Below are 16,379 nucleotides of genomic sequence, written 5' to 3'. Positions count from 1 at the left end.
TTCGGCTTGAGAAGGTTGTGGTGGCTGTGAGACGACTAGATTCGGCGGCATTTTTAGGATGGCTGTATATCCCAAATGGTGGATGTTGCGGAAAAGGGGCAAAGGGGTCTCTAGCTCGAAATTCGATCGAGCTTAGTCTAGGGCTGTGACGTCGCTCATACGGATTTCTACGCAAGTGGACGGATTTCTCAGCAGGAGGAAATAAAAGATCGCGAATTCTGACCATTGAACATGTATCATTTGCATTGATCACCTCCCAGGAACTATGGCTGCCTCCAAACCTATTCAAGATGCTCCAGAATCTCTCGAAGCCGAAGAAGATGCTCTTCTCGACGCCGCCGATGCAGGAGAAGAAATACCCCAGAATGAAGATGAAGATGAAGATCACCCAATGGACTCCGACCCAGATGAACCATTAGACGAGATTCAGCTCCAAAATGACTCCATTGCCCACTTCGACTCCCATAAAGATTCAATCTTCTGCATAGCCCAACACCCCACTGATCCCTCCATAGTCGCAACGGGCGGCGGCGACGATACCACCTTTTTGTGGTCCTATGACCCTACCTCCTCTTCTTTGCCTACATCTAATTCATTACGCGAGCGCCCCTCCCTTCAGTCTCTCGCGAAAATCACCGGCCACACCGACAGCATAAATGCCCTGACCTTCACCCAACCCGATGGCACCTACCTCCTCACCGGCGGGCTCGACGGCCAAATTCGTGCACATCTCACCACATCACCATCCTACCAGCTTGTATCATCTGCACAAGAAGTCCCAGAGATAAACTTTCTCGCTCCTTGTCCGGCCCCCTCCTACCCTGACACTTTCGCCCTCGGCGCCTCCGATGGCTCTGTATGGGTATATACCATATCTTCCACCCATGAAAACGGTAGTGAGGCAGAACTGCAGGTCCTACAAGCATACTATCTCCACACAGCCTCCTGCACAGCTGCTGCGTGGACACCAGACGGCAATCTTCTCGCGACAGTGGCCGAAGACGGAACATTCTACGTCTGGGACCCCTTCGGCGCTGCGGCAGCGCAGGGGGTGACTGGTAAGAGCGGTGGCCAAACCATAGTAAGCTTGACGCCTGAGGATGCGAGGTTTGCGGTCGAAGGGGGATTGTACAGTATCGCCATTGCGCCGAGCGGGGCCTTCGCTGTCGTTGGTGGTGCGGGGGGAAACATAAGAGTCGTGGGGCTTCCAAGACTCGGCGTCGAGGGGGCTAGTAGTGCTCAAGGTGAGCGGAAAGGTGCGAAAGGCGGTGGCGCGAAGGATAAAGCTGGTGGAGGCAAGAGGAGTGGAGGGCCGGCCTCAGGGTCGGACGGAGCAACAGGACAGGTGGGGCAGATACTCGCGAGTTTCCAAGCGCAGGGAGATAGTGTGGAGACACTGGCATTCTCGGAGCCGCCGCTCACATTACTGGCGGCCGGGAGCGTGGATGGGAGTGTGGTGCTTTTCGATTACGCGCATATGTGGGCTGTGAGACGGCAGATTAAGGAGGCGCATGACGGTTTTGCAGCCGTGAAGGTGGAGTTTCTGCCGCAGAGAACGGGCCTGGGTCATGTGTTGACGAGCTGTGGGATGGATGGAGTGGTGAGGAGGTGGGATGTTAGAGGAGGAACGGCGGCTGGTGGGCAGGGGTTGATCGGCGAGTGGAAGGGGCATAGAGGGGATGGGGAGGGTGGTGGTGTGCTTGGATTCGTGCAAGGTGGGAATGGAAAAACAGCCATCACGGCTGGGGATGATGCTGTGTCTTTGGTTTTTGATATGGCAGCTTGAATCATCACAGCTTGTCACCTAGATTTAGCGATGGCGTTGGGCCCAATATAGGACAGTATTGACTCCATTGATCACGGCTATGGCCTTTTGGAATGAGTACGCCTATCTACATTCAAGAGGTCTCTTCCTGCGATATCCTTCTTTGCCATCTAGACAAGCCTTTTTTCCCATAATGGCTTGAAATGCGTGAACCACGATATCTCCATTCTATCCAGCGGTTTCTACTCTCCTCCCTCTCCTAGTCCTCACTAATATCTCCATACTCCCACATTCCCCTCTTTCCCTCCTTCGCGATCTCTTCTCTCTTTCTCAAACCGTCCAACAACTTTCCCTTTCCCCTCCTCCCTTCCCACGTCCGCAACTTCCTCCCTATCATCGCACAACCTTCCTCCACAACTTCGGCGTTAATGCTCTCTTCCTCGCCCCCCTCTTTCTGCGGATCGAATAGCGTTACCCATAATGTCCCTTCTTTCTCCTCGGAATCAACAGACGCGACCAATTGCTTTCCGTCCGTGAGATCCTGCAACAACCTCACTGCATCCTCCATATACTCTTTGCTGGTGGGGAATTGTAGGTATGACAACCCCGCGTCGACTGCTTGAGCTTTGAGTTTCTGCACACTGAAGGGCCCTTGTGGAACTAATGGCCGCAACTCGTTCCAGGGCAGTGTCTCACTGTTGCCGTAGTCGATGAAGACAACTTCAGCTTTTTTGGCTTCCCGGTCGTTGCGTCGGATGCGGGCACGGTACCACTCCTGATCCTCGGAGAAACGGCCACTTACATATTCACCCGCTTTGGGAGGGTTCGGTAAGGACTTCTCAGAAGAGGGAGGGGAGCGATGATGGCTGGCGAAGGCGGACATGAGAGCTGCGAGGGCCCCTGAGGTGGAGGTGCCAATCGTTTGGACTTTGAGGTGGAGATTTGTGGGATCGATGTGCGTGACCAGGACGTCTCGGTAGTCCTTCTTGAGGACGGTCTCTTCATTGGCACCATTGGCATCTGGTTGGTCCGCTAGAGAGAGGTCCTTCAGGTCATCGCTGACAGTCGGATCGTAGTCCTGCCAAATACCTTTCTGGGCTTGCTTGGCACTTTCTTCGGCGGCGAAGAGATCGTTGGAATGACCTGACTGTTCGGCAGAGTATGCATGCACACTTGCTAGGCCTTCTTCGACTAGGAGTTTGGCGAAGTTTTCGCGATTTACGTACAGTGTGCCGATAAAGCCACCGACTTTGTCCACAGTTTCGATATCAACCTCAGCGTCTCTTTGCATACATCTGCGAGTTGCAAAGTCATGTGCTTCTTGACCGAAGGGTTCGGATTTCTCGTTTGCATTACGGGCTGATCGAGGCGCACGAATTCCAGAAAGTACAAAAGTGAGTTTGGCGTTCTCTCGAGGGATGATCACAGTGAAGCGCGAGCCACCTTTCACGTAATCCACAATCGCAGGAATACGTTTCTGCCTTGAAAGGACCGAAGACTGAATCTTAGCTTTTTGAAGGGACTCCGAGTAGTCCTGATAATTTTTAGCAGCTCCTGGCTTCTCGGACCACATGCCTTTCTTCTCCGCTTGGGCAGTCGCTTCTGCGGCCAAAAGGTCATCATACGCAGGACTTCGATCCGTATCGTCTTGCCGATGTCGTATGACAGAGGCGTAGCCGACTTCGACGGCATTCAAAGCAATGTTTCTATCGTTCAGCGTTATAGTCACCACATCCTTGGCTTCAAACCCCTCACTCGCTTCCTTTCTACCATCGCTCTGCACCTTTACGTGCTTGCCAATCAATTTTTTTCTCATGAATTCTTTGGCTTCTGCTTGAAAAGGTGCTTGCTTGGGGTCGGTCGGCTTAGGTTGCCGTATGCTGCTTAAACTTACTCTCCTATCCTCGTTGGATTTCTCACGTATATAGACCGTATCAGCTGTCTGTACCCGCGTGATAACTGCGTCTCCTGTAGTACCCCCTGACTTCGCCTTCAAACCTCTGAATAAACCTAGCTGGGCGTCCCTGGCTTGTTTCTCGGTCTTTCTGAGTGTAGCCATAGTTCCTCCTAGCATGGTAGAGTGGAAGTCGACGCATCTCGCGAGACCAGCCTTTAGTAGAAACTCTGCGATACTGCCATTGGGATGTATTACATTACAAACGAGGCCACCCTGAGGCGTGACACCAAGTACCTCCGTTCGCACAGTACGCTGGGTAAGTCTTTGCTCCACAAATTGATACGCTTCATTTCCAAATGGTTCAGCAGCTTGTTCCTTTCCGTCCGTTGGACTTATCCGCTTAGTCGGTGGCGCTTTAATACCAGCCACTACGACCATTGTCTGTAAATGCTCGGTGGCAGATATCATCAGTCTCACGATCATTCGATCGCCAGAGATGACTTTCTCCACAATTGAGTCCAAAGACTTGCCCTTCCATCTGTCGGCGAACGCTTTGCTATCTGGTAATTCGTAAGATGTCGCGATGCTCTCTCCCTTCGTAGACCACAGTCCCTTTCCAGCTGACCTTGCTTTCTCTTCCTGAGCGATCAACTTGTCGAGCAAATCCTTTGACTCATCTGAGTCGTTCTTTCTCGTTGCATCATCTCGAAGTTTCAACCATCCCTCAGATACAGCGGCTTCTGGCAAGACCTCGCCGCTCTGTAGGAAGACGCAGCCATAGTCTCTTTTAGCTCCTGTTGGTATCGTGTACAAAACCGCAAATTGGATCACTTTTCCTACCGTGAGGCGACGCAAATAATCTCGCGATCGAAACGCGAAAGGCTACAACAAATGTAAGTGGTGGAGAGGTGGTATGGGTACGTCACAAACCTCGTCGCCTTCCTTTCTAAGTCTTGGAGCGCTCACAAATGCTAGGCTCAGAATTCTTTCTTGTTCAGGGTTATTGACACTGCTGAGAACTAATGTGTCACCCGACAAAGTACTCTTTACTTTTGCTTGTGATACAGGCATATTATATTGAGCTTCGAGGAAATTAGTACTAGTCGACCTCGAAATGCGGATTTTGCTCGATTGAGTGAGCTAAATGAGACTTTAAGTAGCCCGACAAAGAGCACGGCGTGTTGAAATGATGTCGAGTGTAAATGATGTAATAATATGAGATCAAGTGTAAATGCTGTTGGAAATACGATGCTAAGTGACCATGTCGCTACTGAAATCGATAGCTGCGGTGTGTAAATAGCTGATGGTGTGGGTACTGTTCTTAGTAACAATGCTCGAGATCTGTAATGATGACCACTCAAACACACCTTGATGGGTTTACCGTTCCTGGTTTAAAGCTCACAGGCTCGTTCGTGGTAGGAATCTCGATGTTCTCTGTTGTGGGGAGATGTGACTTTGGGACTTGCACCGCCACAGCCGCCACAGGTCTCGAGACAGAAAAGTCAATTGATAGTCTGCTGCTGGGAACAGGCGTAAAGACAGATCCAAGGATTCGGATTCTCTGGCTGACGTAGTGGTGGAACGGATAGAATTGATCATTTGTCGGTTGTTGCAAATAGCAGATTTGCACTGAATATGCCTTAGCAATGCTCTTTTCATGCTCTCGTCTAGAATTACCAGGTTAACAGAGGATGGTTGCTAGACGCAAGCTGTGCGGAAATATTCAATTGACGTGCAGTCCTCGATAAAGAGAGTGACATGCCCAAGCTTGATACTGTGGGTAAATGCTGCGTTCAACTGAACGATTGCTGGGTGGTGCTGGTCGGCCGAAGAAAGGGAAAAGCCGAAGCCTCGGCCGACCGCTCGGAAGACTTGCCGAGTATTATTCCGTACTGTATTAGAAATGCGGGCCCGAAGGTTAGAAGGTTATGCATCTGCACAGTAAAAGCTGCCTAAGCAGCAGACCTCAGTCCGCGAGACGCCCGAGAGCCTGGCTCTCCAACCTGGCCGAGGACGCGAAGCCCCTCCGCGTCGACGACCCCAATGCCGCACCGGCTCGGAGAAGGTTGGTCTATAAAGAGCCGACATGGTCCTCGTCAATTCTACAATTCACCTCCATATCAAAACATTCAATTGTACCACATACTTGAAGCCCAAATACTCCGCTATCAGATCAATTGAAGAAACAGTTTTTAACAATGTCCTCAGAATCAAACCATAGCGCCCTCGTTACCTCCTGGGGTTCATCCCCCACTTATACCTCCACCCCCACCCCTCCTCCCCCTGGTGCCAATGAAACCCAAATCCGCCTCCTCGCAGCCGGTGTCCACCGTGTCGTCCGCTCTCGCGCCTCTGGACAACACTATTCCGCCAGCATCCTTCCCCACACGGTTGGTACGGACGGTACGGGGCTCACAGTCCCAGACAATAAACCAGTCTATTTCTCTGCCATGGGTCCTGCGGGCGGTTCCATGGCGGAGGTCCTCAATGTGCCGACTACGAGCGTGGTGCCGCTTCCCGAGGGCGCGGATGCGGTACAAGTGGCCGCCATGGCCAATCCGGCCATGAGTTCGTGGATGGCGTTGAAGACGAGGACGGACGGGCTGCCGAAAGATTTTAGTGTTGTGGTACTGGGTGTTACGTCCGCGAGTGGGAGACTAGGGGTCAGCGTTGCAAAAACCTTTGGCGCAGGCAGGGTGGTGGGGGTTGCGAGGAACGAGGGGGCTATGAAGGCAATTGGAGGTCTGGACGAGGGTGTCGTACTGAAGGAGAAGGCGGAGGAGACAGATTGGGCGAAAGTGGGAGAGGTGGACGTTGTATTGGATTACCTGTATGGTGCTCCGGCAAAAGCCTGCCTTGAAGGACTTCCGAAGGGAAAGAGGGTGCAGTACGTGCAGATTGGAAGTCTGGCGGGAGAGGAGATGCCGCTGCCGAGTGCGGTATTGAGGGGTAAAAATATTACGATGAGAGGTGCGGGACCGGGTGCTTGGAGTTTCCAGGAGTTGGGAAAGGAGATGGGCAGAATCGTGGGGGCTGCGGCAGGAATTGAAAAGCAGAAATTGAGGGTAGAGAAGTTGAAGGATGTTGACACAGTGTGGCAAGAGAAGAGCGGAAGTGAAAGGCTGGTTTTCGTGCCCTGAAAAGTCAACGTAGATAATTATGACTATAGCCTCAAGACCGTCCATCAGACACTTCGACCTTAGTCTCCCTTACTCCAGTATGGGTGTGCTGTTAGAGGCGCTATCTTGGTGTTTATGCCCGCATATATGGTCGTATTTATGACAATGTACCGACTGTCTGCTCTGCTCACTTGATCAGATTGTGTATCTGACGTGCCCTGCACTTTGTGTCTTTCCCGTCCTCGTTGGAAATGGAAGGATAGCGGGACGAGTACCCTGAACAGCCCGCTCTCGAAGAGGGGCGCGGATGGGTCCATTTCCTTCCATGGCTTCTTATCACGTTTGATCGATCATGTTTTGGCCTGCTTTGAAGCCAGCTCCCAGTATCGCCGCATTGCTGAATTTGGCTTGTAGCTTCTTCGCCCACGCAGCGTGCTTCACAGCTGTCAACACTTGCTTCACCGAATCGATGGCATCCTGCCAAACTTACCTCAGGGTGATCAGGATGTGCTGGATGATTCGGATTCTGGGCAGCCTGGGAGATGGCTGAGGCAAAATTGTTTGAATCTACTTGCGAAGCACCTTCTGGCTGTGCGGGAGTACTTTGTTGGCCTTGCTGGCCTTGCTGGCCTTGTTGGCCCTGGTTGTGGTTGACATGCCCCTGAGAGCGTGCTTTAGCCTATGAAGACCAGAAGCGTGGAGCAAGGCATACCGGCAAAAGCGCAATGATATTTTCAACCTGTGCACGGCTTACCACATGCATACTCTGCAGATAGTCTAATTCGACGCGAATGGTATTTATCGAGTGCTGGCAACTGGCAGCACCGTCGGGCATGTTGAAGGTGAGTTGATCAAGACTGTCTTACGGTCGTGAACTTGCCAAAAACAATCCATTAGAAGAAGGCATGCGCAATGGCGTCAGCCGCGCCTGAAATAATCCGGTGCGATGTATCGGTCTATCAGAGGGCGCCGTTGAGATTATGTCATATGGGTGGTCCATCCGTGGTCCGCCTGTAACCTGTAAATCCGTAGGAGGGGAAGGAGCGTAATCAGGAGGGGGCGGAACATGACAGCATGGGAAACCTTAATGCCAACATCGCAAACCCTAATGGGTATATGGCATTCTTGATTCTTCATTCTTGAACAACTGGACCAACGACCGTGCAATCTTCCATGTTGGAACGCTCTAATGCTACCGCCAATATGACCATCCGTTCCCACTATGCATGACAAGCGCTCCCATCAAACAGCCGTCCAGCGCGCTATGCAGCCCCCCTGCCCTTTCAACTGCGGAGCTCGGAGAGAATGTACGGAAATATGACCACACAGGCTTTGTAAAAGATACTGATACTCGACAACAAGGTCCATGGAAGCATGTACAGAGGCGACTGCGATGCATGAATCCAGATCGCAAGAATGGCCACCGAGAAGAAATGGTAGAAAAGCACGAACGGCTGACGTATAATACCTGCAAGCAGCCCGACCGGCCCATCCACGCATCGGCCCCCTCTCTGGAAATACTTAAAGCACCCCAACTGAAGGGCTTTGAGATGAGGATCTGTGTTGTGTGAGTTCATGTTACCATCCCATCCAGGGTCGAGGACATACCGTTGGCAGCAAACAGCGAGTAGAGAGCTTGTGCTAGGATATTGATCACACTCGTCAGATTCTTTCGCCTCCAATGGAACTTCTTCATCTGCATAAGCACATGATTGGAGTTGCCAAGGTCAGGAACTTTTTCATGGCTAAGTAATTCGCTGAGTAGCACCACGTCATTGAAGGCGACAGTCATACCACCTCCTGTGAGGGGATGTCGCATATTCATCGCGTCACCGAGCAAGACGAGGCCAGGTACTCGACTTACACTCGGAGGAAGGAAAGAGTTCGGCATGCTCCGCAACTTTCCATCGTCAAGAGCTCGCTCGAAGGCAGGCTTGACGCAATTTGGTAGACCAGGCATGACTACGTCTCTGAGGTGTCCCTTGGCTCCTCCATTTCTTGTGCTTGCAGTCTCTGTCCCCTCCGGTATATCGACCAACACCCTAGTTTCTTTTGTGCCAATCTGATATAAGAGGACTGGCGCGCCGTCTCCCAGGATCACGTTGCCATGAAGGGATCTTGGAAGCTCTGCATCTATGAGCTCAAGCCCCCAAAATCTGCTTTTGCTAGTCACGGTCCGAGGGATGAAGTCTTTGCGGAACTTGCTGGCGTACCCATCGGCGACGACCGTCAATTGACCAAACCAAGCATCTCTATCCCCTTGTGTCAAGCATTCAACTCCTAGGATCTGGCCTGTGTAATCGTCCTTGATCGCTTCCGTCGCCGTACTTTCCACAACAGAGATGTTCGGCTCCTGCGAAGCGGCCTCACGTAGTCTTTGTATAACTCGTCCATGGTGGAAACTCCTACCCTCAGGCCGCCCTGCATTTGCTTTTGAATCCTTCTCAGTCACAGTTCGGCCGGCATTCTCAGGATAAGGTATCTCGACTCCCTCTCCATAGTAGATAACCTCATAACCTTTCACTCGTATGCTATCGATCCCTTCTAAACACTCTTCCAGGCCTAATCTTTTCAGGGCTGAGACTCCGCCAGGCTGTAATAGTTCACCCACTATGCGATCTGGCTGCTTCAAAGATTTTTCTAACAATGTTACGGAGCGATTGTGGGGCGGTCGAGCGAAGGTAATGGCAAGTGCAGTACCGAGGATGCCGGCGCCGACTATAAGCATATCCGACTCATGATGTTCAATACGTCTACGCGTTGCGGGAGAAGGTTGCTGGCTTCGGGATTGTTGCTTTGAGTATGGAGGCGGCGATGGCGTTCGCGAAGGAGATGTTGACGGTGGCGTGTCGTGGGCATGGGGCATTATAGGTAGGCGTGGGAACCTCAAGTGATAGCTTGTCTAAAGCTATGGTTTATCGCTAAGTCTTCGCGAGGGGAACGAGAAAATGATAGACCTTTGTTCAATAGATTGAATTTCCCAAATCGTCAAAATGCGCCAGTCCACTTTGGCTCTAGCGCACGATCCCGCGAGATTAGCGTCGATCTGCTCCTTTAAAACCGTTGCATCTGAAGCTGGCAGTCCGCGCTGCGTGGTCTTGACTTCTTCGTTAGAATATATGAGGCCTGTAATATCTATCCATAATGATTCATCAGCAAGACATCGATCACCGCTGCTCCCAAGGCGAGTAATTCACCTACTTCAACTAATCTATTAGACTCTAAGTCCTATCTTTCCTGGGGCCTTTGGCTGCTATTTCTGGATCGCAAACTTGGGAGAGGGGTACTTTAGATGGACTGATCGATGAAGTTTCTAGACATTGGAATCATCAATCACTCAATGTATTCGAGGACAAGTAGCAGACTGATCAGCTTGCCAAAGGGCTCTGGAAAGTCGGCATCTCATTTCCCTTACTATGTTCAATCACGGCATGTATCTAATCTGCAATCACTCAACCAAGATACTTCACCATCTTCCAAACAAGAAACCATGAAACCAGATCAGATAACCAAAAGGATTGACGAGATCATGCGCCTGAAACCCGCAAAGGACTTCAACTCAAAGCTGGATCGAATCATGCGTCTCGGCAACGTAATCTCCACTTTCCAAGTGAACTGGAACTTAACCCAACAGCCTGATATTCCAATGAAGGAGCGTTATGGCGAAATGCTCCGGATATTGGACCAGCGCATCGCACAGGATGCAAAGCAGGAAACGCCTCGATGGACATCTGAGGAAAGGCAACGATTTCTACGACTTATGCGTGGCCATGGTACCTTTGGTTTCGTTAGTAAGACTGCGATGTACTCGATGGCGGCATTGGGTGCCGCTGGTGCTTTTTACTGGGTTGCGTTGAAGTTCGAAGTTCCTGATGACTGACGTGCACAATCAGAAGGAATTGGGTTTGAGTATAGGATACCCGATACCATAGGCTCAAGGTCTGGTCCGATTCCGATGTCACGCTACCGTAGAATTTCGAATGGCCCTTTGTCAGCGGCATAGCAATTGAGCTCGGTGTTAGAGATCATGACTCGACTAGAGGTGGCCCCCAGGTATTCTCTCATTCATCTCCACTATGATTTCATCAGCGGAGACTCGAAGCGTGAGTGCATTTCGGTACTTCTAACCTCCTTGCGAGGACAACAGACGTCTGATGAGCATCTTTGGCCTCAAAATTCCATCAGGTCAGGTCTAAGAATTCGATATTACGTGCATAGCTACCAAGAAACTTCCGCTGAGTTCGATATGAGTTGACAATGGTGGCTCCAGCTGTAGTCAAGTGATGAGCTTAAGAAGCTAGAAGTTGAGAAAGCCAGATAGAGGCTTGTCGAGAGCTTTATATTAGGATTGCATGTAAAGCACACTTTGAAGGCGTAATTGTACGCAATCGACAGTTGTCTCTCAGTATGTGCATATCAATTGTATTGTTATTATATACACCCCCACTCCATCCACATTCCGCATAGCACAGCAATGATCGCGAATCGCACGATCATAATGCTCTTGCCCTTCAATTACGAGGCAAACAGACCCACATGCAGAAAGAAGAGCAGAGCAAACCACCCGACATCTGCGTGGGAACTAGAGCTCCTTTCAACGCCCGCTTTCCCAATTAACCAAGAACATCAACATCGCTCAATCCATCATTCACACATGGGCATTCGCAGCCAAAAAAACAATATCCATCATCCACCCCTTCTCCTTCATTCCTCACCGTTCTGTCCACGCTTCAGAATCTATTATCACCAACGCCGTGCCCACCCCCAAGTTCCCGCTCATCCTCCCCCTCTCTCTCCACTGATGCTCTTGTTCCGCGCTCCTCCGTCCCGGCGGACCGAGGGGCATCTCATCCGGCGGTATTGCAGCCGGTGTCACAGACCTAAGCCCGCTTGCGCCATTACTACCGCCAGAAATATTCCTGCCATGCGCCCCAGATCGTTGCGAACGGTACGAGGTGTCCTGGCTGTCGAGGCTGCCGCGCTCAGGTGTCGTACCTGCTGATGAAGAGGCTATGCCATACTGCTCCCCAACCCCAACGCTTGGAGCAAGATGCCCTGAGCTATCCTGATAGTAAGGCGATTTGGCCCGCGTATAAGGGTCGTAAGGGACGGCGGTGCCAATTTCCCCAGCAGAGAGGGCTGGATCGCGGGGTGGGTGCCGGGACATGGGGCGGGGATACTCGAGGTTGGAGGAGGGGTTTTGGGAGGAGAGATAGGGAACATTAGGGCGGTGTTGTGAGGGATTGGAGGTAGGATTACTCTGGGCATGTGCGAGGAGACGGGATTGGTCTTCTTCCTCTGCTGAGGAACGGGAGGTGGTGAGGGTTCGGTAGTGGCCGTGGGCCTGTTGCTTGCCTGGAGACTTCGGGGGAAGATAAGCTGTGTTGTCATTTGCGTGACTGTCATAGGGATCGGCATTTGTGTTGTTCGGGTTGTTGTCGGTGGAGAAAGCGGTGAGTTGATTTCTGGTGGGCTCGAGACCCGCACCCATTCGGGGATTTTTGTAGGAGACGTCGTCCATGCGTTTCCGCCGGCCGACGGTCATCCATTTGAAACCTCGACCAACGGCTTTGATGAGATCCCAGGGGTTGAAAGCGTCCATCAGGGCGTTTTGGCCGAAGCGACCACCCTGATAGGCGGTTTTTGGATCAGGCTCGAAACCAGGAGCAGACTCGGAGGCTACGATTGCGGATCGTCGGATATCGTAGACTTGCCAGGGAAAAGCCCATAAGTGGAAGACGCTGAAGATGGCCATTTCGATGCAGAGGAGCATGGAAGGAATGCCGATTTTGATGTCAGGTGTTTGAATCGTGGCCGACGGCTTGATTGAGCCGGAGCCGGTGAGTATCGAGATGAGGATCTAGGATGATTAGCAAGGCAAGTATTTATTAGTTGGAAAGAAAGGCTTACTGTCTGCCAGAAGGAAAGGAATATGACGAGTTTAATTGCTGCAACTTTGAGGAGTGGCTTATGCTCCGCTAGATCTTCTCTAAGCTGGACATAGAACTGGATCAAGCAGTACATCGCGACGGTAACGCAGCCGCCTTCTATGACCATGACCTACCACGTACCGAGTAAGCAATCCTTCAAAATGACAAGACTAGACAATGTGGCAGTGACTTACCCATATGTGTGCAAAAGCTGGACTGAGAGACTCCAGGCAGTAAATGCCAATCGCCTGAGTCACGACCGCCACACAAGTCATGAAGACCCTAATGAAGCAATATTGGAATACCCCAAACCATATGATCTGCGTCCTCATCAGCGATTTGCGAATGGAACCCTCCATACATACGCACGTTGAACCAGGTCAGGCCGCTTCTTGGAATCTTGAAGAACCCGTGCTGTCCTCCAGTACACCTCTGTAACCAACTGATAGGTAAGACCCAATTCCTTGGCGTAGCGCCTCTGAAGTAATCCTTCTGACTATGCAGGTCCGGCGCAATGTAATGGCATAACAAGGAGAAGAAGCTTGCGATCGCAAAGGCTTCGTAGCAATCGCGGATGACTTCGTAGTAGACGGCGTGTCTGTAGAAGAGGTAAGACATGAAGGAAACAAAGGCGTAGACGGGGACCATGAAGAGGATGCGAATGATGCTGTATTTGGTCAGTCCCAATGCGCTCCATATGGGAGGGCCATGGTGGGGCAAGAGGGGGACACACTGTTTCTGCTCCCACGGCTTGAGATAATGGGTGCAGTGTCGCCATACTAGGTACCAAGAGAAAAGTATAGCTATGCTTCCAAAGAGAGCTGAAAGAATCAAGCCAACGTGGTGAAATTGCACATCCTTCCATATCCTCGCCTCATCAACTGCAGAACAACCGTTAGAGAAACACACTGAATCCGGGGCAAGGCGACTTACTACTCTCATATTCCTCCGTCCTATTGCACTGTGGCCAACCCATTCTGCAGTCTGTACGAAGCTCCTCTGCTTTCCTGGCGCATGCGCGATGAGGTTGGAGCCGTACGTTATAGGAGTTGGAACTTCAAGGGTGCCGACGCCTGTTCCGCAGCGTCATGATAAAGATCTCGCTTGTCCCTCCTCAACGATTTGTTTACACTAGACACTAGACGGGGATAAGCAAAGGATGTCCTTTGCAGTCTTGAGGTTGGCGAAGCTGAAAAATGTGGGCGCTTGACCCCTGCTCAGTTTGGCTGATGCTTATGTTGCGCTGAGGTTTCAGAGTATTCACAAAAGGGCTATTTGTGCGACGCGCAGGAGGAAGAATTCGGCGACAGCAATTTCATCACGCCTTTCTCTCTAAGCATTGTGTTTCTAGCTCGCTCGAGTAGTCTTTTACATAGGCATTGGCTTCTGACCCTTGGCTGTACCTGCCTAGCGCAAGTACTAGCCACAGATGCGCGGTGGCGGTGTAGGACTAAAATAAGGGAAAATAACGACGATGTGCGAATCCTAACAGGCAGCCTCGGATCCATGGAAAGATGCAAAGGGAATGTTTCCAATATTTCATATTCAGCTGATGCGGGGTCCTAAATATCCCGACAGATGCCAACCCCAAAGTCTATGGACTTGTCATATTAGACGTCATTTATGTTCCACCTTCTACCTCTAGGTATTGGGGTCGCTGTCGCCGATTCAGTAGTACCAGAGCCTCCACTAGTACAGCCCGAAGTCAAGGTAAACGTCGAAGAATAGTCCGTACTTGTTTCCGTCACCGTACTGGTGCTAGTTGCGTGAACAGTTGAGGTTCCGCCTCCGCTGTTACTGCTGCTGCTGCTACCACTTCCGCCGCCCCCTCCTCCATTTGAAGCTCCGGTCGTAGTCACTCCATTGACGATGGTCAAATCCGGAGGGCCAAAACCTGCATCTCTCTTCTCTAGTGGGGCAGCCGTGGTACAAGGTGGGGGCGGAGGCGAACTCGGGCAAACTGTGGTTGTCAAAGACTCTGTGATCGTTACCCATATCTGCTTTGTTGAGACCTCTGCAGGCGATGCTTGGCCTGTCGGTGCTTGCTGACCTGCAGGTGTGGCGGGGCAGACAACTGTGTATTCCGTGGTTGTGGCAGTGATCGTCTTCGTAATGACGGATGGAGTCAAAGAACTCGAATAAATTGTACTTGATCCCTGGGTTGCGATAGCGCTGGAGCAAGGCACGTATGTCGTGATTTCGGTTGTAATGGTCGTAACCGTAACATGCGTGGACGTTGATGTTGTGGAAGCCCCGGAATTAGTGATTGTGGGTAAGCTAGAGGCTTCACTTGCTTGGAAAGAGGTGGTGGAAGAGCTGTAGTTCTGAGCTGAGACACCTGACTGACCCGAAGGTGACAGAGACGGTCTGCTCGATGGAAGTCCGCTTCCTCCTGGAGAATTGATTCCCGAGCCTGAGGCTTTGCTACTTCCCGATGGCCTGATATTTCCAGATGGTGAGCTAAAGCCTGATGAAGGCGAAGTTGGCTTTTTGGTCCCTGTGCCAGATATGGACAGGCTTGAGTTTGATTTGGACGTAGGAGCAGTTCCTGATGCCGACACCAAGCCCGAAGGGCGTATCGAGGACGTCCCTGTGGGATAGATGGTTGTGCTGTTCGATGAGGGTTTCAAACCCCCTGTAGATACAATTGATTTGGATGTGGAACCTGTGCCCGTACCGCTGACTGTGCCATTTTGCTGACCTGAACTCGAGGGACATTCACTCAGGACAGTCTGTGTAGTCTTTGGCAGAGTTGTAGTGACCGTGCTTGTTTCAGTAACCGTAGTGTCATAAACGGTTATGGCTGGTGCAGCTAGTGAAGCAAAAGCAAGACGCGCCACCGGGGCTGGAGTTTCCGCCGCGATGACTGAAAACGCATAAGCCCCAGAGTAATAACCCTGCGTGACAGGATCGCCTGATGTGAAAGCTAGGGAGACCGTCCCCGGGTAGATTTCTGAGTTGTGAAGGCCAGGGCACAGAACGGATGCTTGGCTCACTCCAGCAGGAAACTCATTGCATGTGAAGGTCCCAGGTAGTGCTCCATCTGTCGGGGCGGCAGGGACTGTCACCACAGGAGTTATGGGTCCTGGTTCGCCTATCAAACACAGAGTATCAGTAGAGGCCTTATCCGCAGCTCTTGATCTTGATTGTACCTCCGTATGTCAAAGTCGCTGTGATTCCGAAATCATTGGCATTGTCAGGACTGAAAGCGTAGGAGGTCGCGAAGTCATACGTATCGGCAGAGGTTTGCGCGCCTTCGAGCTCGCTGGAGGCGAAGGAGATGACGTTCCCCATTGAGAGTCGAAATTAAGGATTATAATTAGAAGTTGGAGTAGGAGGTGATCTGAGACTCGTAACTTTCAATAAAAAGAAAAAGCAGGTGCCATAGAGAATGAGCACCGAAAGGAAAGGAACGTCAGAAGCAAAGCAGTGAGGCCCGGAAGGACTCGTAGAGCATTAGTACAAAAAGCGCAGAACGAAGTGAGAAGAAAAAGATGGTGGAGCAAGGTGCAGTCAAGTGAGTAGTGAGTCTGCATCTGGGGGCTTGCCCCTAAAGTACCCTTGTCATTGCTTGTGCACCCACAGCGCGTTGAAGACGGTTATTGGCATAAGCCGCGTGGCTGTTGGGCCAATGCCGCCTATCACAGCATCCCGCAGCACTCCGTCAG

At 51.4% G+C, this 16,379-nt stretch overlaps 7 protein-coding genes across 7 annotated transcripts; 3 read left to right on the top strand and 4 right to left on the bottom strand.

The window, feature by feature from the left end:
• Nucleotides 1-265: 265 nt before the first annotated feature.
• On the top strand, nucleotides 266-1,786 carry KY384_000567 (uncharacterized protein; the record flags this gene model as incomplete). Its single annotated transcript, XM_044809103.1, has 1 exon — nucleotides 266-1,786. The coding sequence occupies one exon, from the start codon at nucleotides 266-268 to the stop codon at nucleotides 1,784-1,786; it is 1,521 nt and encodes a 506-aa protein (XP_044665090.1).
• Nucleotides 1,787-2,024: 238 nt separating this feature from the next.
• On the bottom strand, nucleotides 2,025-4,733 carry KY384_000566 (uncharacterized protein; the record flags this gene model as incomplete). Its single annotated transcript, XM_044809102.1, has 2 exons — nucleotides 2,025-4,544; nucleotides 4,593-4,733. 2 exons carry the CDS (start codon nucleotides 4,731-4,733, stop codon nucleotides 2,025-2,027), a joined length of 2,661 nt encoding a protein of 886 aa, XP_044665089.1.
• A 1,127-nt stretch (nucleotides 4,734-5,860) lies between these two features.
• Nucleotides 5,861-6,802, top strand: KY384_000565 (uncharacterized protein; the record flags this gene model as incomplete). Its single annotated transcript, XM_044809101.1, has 1 exon — nucleotides 5,861-6,802. The coding sequence occupies one exon, from the start codon at nucleotides 5,861-5,863 to the stop codon at nucleotides 6,800-6,802; it is 942 nt and encodes a 313-aa protein (XP_044665088.1).
• Nucleotides 6,803-7,117: 315 nt separating this feature from the next.
• KY384_000564 (uncharacterized protein) lies at nucleotides 7,118-7,616 on the bottom strand (the record flags this gene model as incomplete). The annotated part of the gene is given in 3 exon segments (XM_044809100.1): nucleotides 7,118-7,258; nucleotides 7,272-7,453; nucleotides 7,547-7,616. 3 exon segments carry the CDS (start codon nucleotides 7,614-7,616, stop codon nucleotides 7,118-7,120), a joined length of 393 nt encoding a protein of 130 aa, XP_044665087.1.
• A 738-nt stretch (nucleotides 7,617-8,354) lies between these two features.
• KY384_000563 (uncharacterized protein) lies at nucleotides 8,355-9,647 on the bottom strand (the record flags this gene model as incomplete). Its single annotated transcript, XM_044809099.1, has 1 exon — nucleotides 8,355-9,647. One exon carries the CDS (start codon nucleotides 9,645-9,647, stop codon nucleotides 8,355-8,357), a length of 1,293 nt encoding a protein of 430 aa, XP_044665086.1.
• Nucleotides 9,648-10,271: 624 nt separating this feature from the next.
• On the top strand, nucleotides 10,272-10,661 carry KY384_000562 (uncharacterized protein; the record flags this gene model as incomplete). The annotated part of the gene is made up of 1 exon (XM_044809098.1): nucleotides 10,272-10,661. The coding sequence occupies one exon, from the start codon at nucleotides 10,272-10,274 to the stop codon at nucleotides 10,659-10,661; it is 390 nt and encodes a 129-aa protein (XP_044665085.1).
• An 831-nt stretch (nucleotides 10,662-11,492) lies between these two features.
• KY384_000561 (uncharacterized protein) lies at nucleotides 11,493-16,005 on the bottom strand (the record flags this gene model as incomplete). Its single annotated transcript, XM_044809097.1, has 6 exons — nucleotides 11,493-12,641; nucleotides 12,692-12,841; nucleotides 12,906-13,031; nucleotides 13,081-13,784; nucleotides 14,447-15,805; nucleotides 15,864-16,005. 6 exons carry the CDS (start codon nucleotides 16,003-16,005, stop codon nucleotides 11,493-11,495), a joined length of 3,630 nt encoding a protein of 1,209 aa, XP_044665084.1.
• Between the last annotated feature and the right edge of the window lie 374 nt (nucleotides 16,006-16,379).

The sequence above is a fragment of the Bacidia gigantensis genome, assembly GCF_019456465.1.
Source record: "Bacidia gigantensis strain McMullin 20006 chromosome Unknown contig_74, whole genome shotgun sequence".
NCBI classification, from domain to species: domain Eukaryota; kingdom Fungi; phylum Ascomycota; class Lecanoromycetes; order Lecanorales; family Ramalinaceae; genus Bacidia; species Bacidia gigantensis.
The sequence above is the reverse complement of the archived record's forward strand: the minus strand, read 5'-3'. Positions and strand labels throughout refer to the sequence as shown.